The 5719-nt window shown below is 40.8% G+C and overlaps 1 protein-coding gene across 1 annotated transcript; it reads left to right on the top strand.

The window, feature by feature from the left end:
- The first annotated feature begins 615 nt into the window (after positions 1-615).
- Positions 616-2234, top strand: LOC104877945 (vegetative cell wall protein gp1). Its single transcript, XM_010647493.1, has 3 exons — positions 616-1038; positions 1590-1880; positions 2079-2234. Exons 1-3 carry the CDS (start codon positions 616-618, stop codon positions 2232-2234), a joined length of 870 nt encoding a protein of 289 aa, XP_010645795.1.
- The last annotated feature ends 3485 nt before the right edge of the window (positions 2235-5719 follow it).

Genomic DNA, 5719 nt, shown 5'->3' with positions numbered 1-5719 from the left:
TTTCGCACACCTGATTTCAAGGTGCGAAAATTTCGCACACCCCAAAACCAAGGTGCGAAATCTATCTCAAGGTGCGAAATCCGTTTTCAAGGTGCGAATTTCCTAAAATCCAATTTCGCACACCACTGTGTAAGGTGCGAAAATTTTCGCACTGTGCGAAATCCTCTCTTGGAACACGTGTGCCAATTTCGCACACCTCAAGCTAATTTTCGCACTGTGCGAAACAGTGTGCGAAAATTTCGCACACCACTGTTCAAGGTGCAAAAATTTCGCACACCCAATTCAAAGGTGCGAAATCTTCAATTGAAGGGGTGCCATTTTCGCACACCCAATTCCAAGGTGCGAAATTTGCAGACCAAGGTGCGAAAATTTCTCACGGTAAAATTTTAAGTTCTAAAAATTTAAAATGGACTTTTAAATTAAAATTTTACCCCCGAAATTGTGCCTAACGTCCAAAAACGACTTTTCGGTTGCCTTGGAAAATTTTAAAACATCAGAAACCCCTTAAACCTCATTCCTATATAAACCCTTGAGGTCCAGAAGCCCAAAGGACACCCCGCGCACCAGCTGTGAAATCTCTGGAATCTCGAACAGTCATCTACCTCCATTTCGGCCATGGCGAAGACCAGAGGAGGCCATTCCGCCTCCCCATCCTCACCGACACCTCGACCACATCGAGCCGCCATGGGAGCCGCAGCTTCGCCACTTGTTCAGGCCCCGGCCATTCCCCCATCTGAGGGGGAAGCTCCTTCTCAGCGTCGATACCCCACCAGGAGGCCACCCACGGACCCTGTGCCACCAGTCGATCAGGCCACGGGCCCTGTTTCTCGGCCACCAGCGAAGAGAACCAAGTTCTCGGGTCCTGGAGAGCCATCCCACGCACCTCAGCCAGAGCCACCTACAGAGGACTCCCGGATTCCTGCGGATATTCCTCTCGAGACCGTTATCAGGCGTCCCATGATAGCTGGACCACCGATAGAGGGCAACTTGGATTGCAGAGATCGATCCTTCCACTCTGAGATCTACTTTGATATAGAGGCCCTCAGACAGCAGCCAGAGCTCCGAGATTCATTCCGACTGCTGCAGAGGTATCACATGGAGGGTCTTCTCACTCCTAGGCAATTTTATTATCCTAGAGTAGTTTTAGATTTTTATCAATCTATGACTACTCGGGGTCTCCGCAATCCTAATCTCATCACATTGCTCGTCACATTGCTGAGGCCCTCCATATACCTTATGAGCCCGTGTTTCAGGCAGATTTCAGGGAGTGGTCCTCATTCTCTCAGAGTGACATGGTCCGCATTTTGTCCAGGGGGACTTCTACAGCCTCGGTATTGACCAGGAGAGAGCTTCCATCTGGGATGCTCCTCATTGATGTGCTCTTGCGTGCCAACCTATTCCCCCTTCAGCATAAAGTTCAGAGGAGAGGAGCTATACTTGAGGCATTATTTAGGATTTCTGAGGGCTATTTCTTCGGCCCTCATCATTTGATTATGACTTCTCTTCTTCATTTTGAAGAAAAAGTCCATCAGAAGAAGCTTCAGAGGGCAGATGGCATTCCATTACTATTTCTGAGGCTCCTCTGCCAGATTTTAGAGCATCTGGGCTATCCTAAACAGCCCCGTCTTGAGAGGCGCCGCCATTGCAGAGAGGATTTCTCTCTCGACAAATGGCATCACTTGGTAGCCTACTTTGCACCCGAGGGAGCACCAGCTGTGCCTGCACCTCCAGAGCTACCCCGAGATGACCAGCTACCTCAGGCCCAGCAGGATGAGATTCTCACAAAGACCACACCTCCGACCCCTGCAGCACCCACCTCAGTGCACATGCCCGAGGCTATACATTCTACCTCCCCTATCACTCAGAGTGCTCCACCAGTCGTACTAGCTACCCCAGCACCTCCTCCTTCATCTGAGCCCACTGTCACCGTTTCTCTTGCGGAATTCAGAGGCTTAGTGCGTTCATTGCAGACACTGAGCACTGCTCAGGATTCTATTATCCACCAGATGGCCACTATTCGTGCACACCAGGATCAGATCATTGCTACTCAGACCTAGCATACCACGATCCTTCATCAGATTCAGCAGCATCTGAGTATGCAGACTCCTCTTAGGCATGATAGGTCTGCACCATCCGAGCCTCTAGTGCCAGGTGAGGAGAGCTTGCCAGCTGAGCAGCCTATACCAGAGGAGGAGATCAGAGCAGAGCCATCACATGACCCCACTCATATATGATCTTTTTATGTTTTACTTTATATATTAGACTTGTAAATCCCATCTTTTGCATGTGTTATAAACTGAGATTGGAAATAGTACTTGAAATCATACATTGTATATTTCTTTTCCAAGTAATATATACATATATATATCCTTTTTTATTATATTCCCTTTTCTCATTACTCTTTTGTCTTTGGAACATGTGGTTTAAGGTATTCCATACCTCCTTTACACTCAGACTTTGTCTCACTCAGGAGGTACCACTTCCTCCCTTTATTTTTAATCGCTTTTGAAACATTGAGGACAATGTTCAACTTGGTTGGGGGGAGAGTTGAGAAATGAAGTTTTGTTGTTAATATTAAGTCATTTTGGTATTTTAGTTGATTTTTCCTTAAAATTTAAAATTGCTAAAAGTTTTTTGAATCATTCTCTTTGGTTGTTAAAGATAATTTCTCAAAAATAAAATAGGATAAGTCGAGTTTTAACTTAATTATTTAAGTCTTAGAGTTTGTTTTATGCTTTCAAAGTTGATAATCTATTGAAGCCTCTTTGATTTTGAACTTTCTTCTTCCATTTCGAGCTTTACACACACTGTGCACATTAGATCCCGGATATAAGATGTAAAACTTTCTCACTTTCTAAGCTTAGGAAAATTTTGACTTGGTTGATTACTTAACCTCTCTTTAATAGTGTTGGGACACCTCATAAAGACCAATGAGTCTTTGAAAAAAAAAAAAAAAAAAAGAGAATAAGCCTCTATTCTTTCCTTGAAACCTAAGTATGATCCGAAGGGGTGGCGAAAGCCTTTAAAACCCGATGCCCTAAACCTTGATTGGTTGGGAGTCATCGATCCTCTGCTTGCTACATAGGTGAATTGGTTAAGTTTAGTGAGTAAAAAAGAATTGTGAATAAGAAGGTGCGTTCTTAACCTATTAAGAGTTGATTAATTTTGCCAATATTCGAGAAAAGCTTAGGTTGGAGGGTGAGGATAGTTGTATATACTATATCCGGAAGCTAATTTCATTAACACTTAGCTTATTATGGAAGAGTTTGATTTGAAACCTTGAGAGTAGAGATTCTTTTGATACTTAATTGCATAATCTCCACTCTTTGTACTTTTTGTTTAAGTTTAAGCTTTGACAACTCCTATTGCATTTTGAATCTTCATATCTTTAGTTCACCAGGAGAGATGTGTTTGGATATCAGTCATGCCACTCAATTATTTTTTGGAATGAATTGCATGACTTCTTTTATGTATATTATTACGTTTGCTTAGTTTTTCTCTCCTTAATTGCTAAGGGACTAGCAATATGTCGGTTGGGGGGAGTGATTACTACTCAAAACATGCTATTTTGTAGCTTGTAATTAGCTCTTTTAAACACCATTGAGTAGTAATTATTACCTTTTAACCCAATTAGCATGTTAGGAGCCCTTGCAATCGTTTCTAACAATTGTGTTAAGTTTTGGTGCTTTTTGATAGCTTTATGCTCACCAAAGCAATTTAAGAATGAGGGAGAGCTATTTATAGTTCAGGGCAAAGCTTTTGAAAGCTTAAATTTATGAAGAAATCAAGCTATGGAGCCTCATAATCCTTTGCCTTAGTGGTTCAAAGTACACAAGGAAGAAACAATGGAGAAGAGGAAAACAAGGGATGAAAACAGGGGACACAGCTGCAGTCTTTCATTGCACTTTTGGAGCACTTCCCGAAGTCCATTTTTTACATTCTATATACCATTTCAAAGCTCAGAAAGTCAAGAATCCAACGGTTCAAACCATGTATGATTTGGAGCTGAAATGAGAAAGATATGGCCTTCGGAAGACAACTGCATCAGGCTGAGCGAAAATTTCGCACGATGGAAATCAAGGTGCGAAATCCTCAGTCCACTGTGCGAAAATTTCGCACACCTCAAACCAAAGTGCGAAATTGGAACTCAGCGTGCGAAAATTGGATATTTTTGCCGACTCTTTTTCTTCTGATATTTTTGTGTCTAAATTTCCATTTTCTCCTTGTATTCAACCACTCATGTAATTCCTTAACTAGGAAGTATCCAAGGAAGGGTAAAATTACCTTCCTATATAAATTCTCTTGTAATCACTGAAAATGGATCTTTTCGGGGAGCTTTCTCCAGGAGACCAACTTATGTAACTTTGTTATACAGAGATCTCTTTTGTTTATCTTCTCTCTTCTATTTTCTATTTTCTTGCAAACCAAACACCCTCTGAGGATGTTTTCCCAGAGGATGAGAGGCTAAACCAAAAGTTTCTTGGAGTAAAGGAAGCTAGGTGAAAAGTCCAGATTAAAAGGTGGAAAATTTCCGTGCATTAAATTCAGGTAGTTGGAGTCCATAAATGGTTTCTAAATTCAAAGTTTTGCTTTAAATCCCTTAGGATCACTTTGACTGGCCAATACATGGTAAGCTTAAGGTCTCTGTGGATGCTTATTGCTAGATCCATATCAGTCCATTAGTTATCATGTACGAGCCATTGGAAAGTGATTCAAGGTGATAGCCCATAGTGTCTTAAGCCATTAATGGACCTTGACTACCATCTCTAGTGACTTTTTATGGATTAAAACTTCATTGTCAAACCTATACCGGTTCGGGAAATAACTATAGGTTAAATCCCCAATGCGAGGAGAAAAATCCGGAATTTTCCACTTTGCATCTGGTACTTGAACCTAGCAACCTTTAGCTCCGGGAGACTTTCTTTTTTCCACTTTTTACTTAGTTCTATGTGAGTTTAGTTTAAATCACCACTTTCAAAACAATTTTAGTTTCTTTTAAATTTCAAGTTTGTGCTAAAGGAAATCATCAGAATCAATTTCTAATTTAGAGTCTATCACTGATAGAGTGAAAACCCATCCCTGAGTTCGACCCTAGAACTGCTATACTATAGTAGCTTTGCTACGCCAGTATAAGGTCATAGGTTTTATAAATATTTTTGATTAAAAGACCCGGCTGGGAATACAAGCGAATCACTTTCATTTCAATTTCGTTTGTGGCATTCCTCTCTTTGAGTATCATCTAAGGCATACCCTGTTCTATTCAGTGAGTTGATCATCCTTATCTTAGTCACTCTTAGTGGTTTAACTTGAAGTTGCGAATCATGATCTCTCTTAGGCATTTTGAGCCCATAGCCTAGAGTTGTTCATTTTATCTTAGTTAAGAGTTTATTATCTTACATTTTTCATTTACAACATTCCTTCATTCCAATTTCGTTTATGGCATTCCTCTCTTTGAGTATCATTTAGGGCATACCTGATTACTACCAAAAAGTGCTATTTTGTAGACCTAATTATAATGGTTTTAAGCACCTTTGAGTAGTAATCATATTCATTTAACCCAATTAATTCATTAAGGTCCTTAGTAATTGGTTTTAACCATTTTGTGGCAAGTTTACATGTTTTTATCAGCTTATGAATCAATTCAAGCATGCCAAATGATGGAGGAGCTACTTGGACAAGTTATGGCAAAGCTTTTGGAAGCTCAAATTCATGAAGAACC

The sequence above is a fragment of the Vitis vinifera genome, chromosome 18 (genome assembly GCF_030704535.1).
Source record: "Vitis vinifera cultivar Pinot Noir 40024 chromosome 18, ASM3070453v1".
In the NCBI taxonomy this organism is placed as follows: domain Eukaryota; kingdom Viridiplantae; phylum Streptophyta; class Magnoliopsida; order Vitales; family Vitaceae; genus Vitis; species Vitis vinifera.
The sequence above is the reverse complement of the archived record's forward strand: the minus strand, read 5'-3'. Positions and strand labels throughout refer to the sequence as shown.

Bases quoted from the DNA above. Each gene is read 5' to 3' on its own strand.
- LOC104877945 (XM_010647493.1), top strand. From the start codon at position 616: ATGGCGAAGACCAGAGGAGGCCATTCCGCCTCCCCATCCTCACCGACA. The intron at 1,039-1,589 runs GCCCTCAGACAG...CTCCTCTGCCAG, and splicing joins AGATCTACTTTGATATAGAG to ATTTTAGAGCATCTGGGCTA. The intron at 1,881-2,078 runs GTACTAGCTACC...ATCCTTCATCAG, and splicing joins CTCAGAGTGCTCCACCAGTC to ATTCAGCAGCATCTGAGTAT.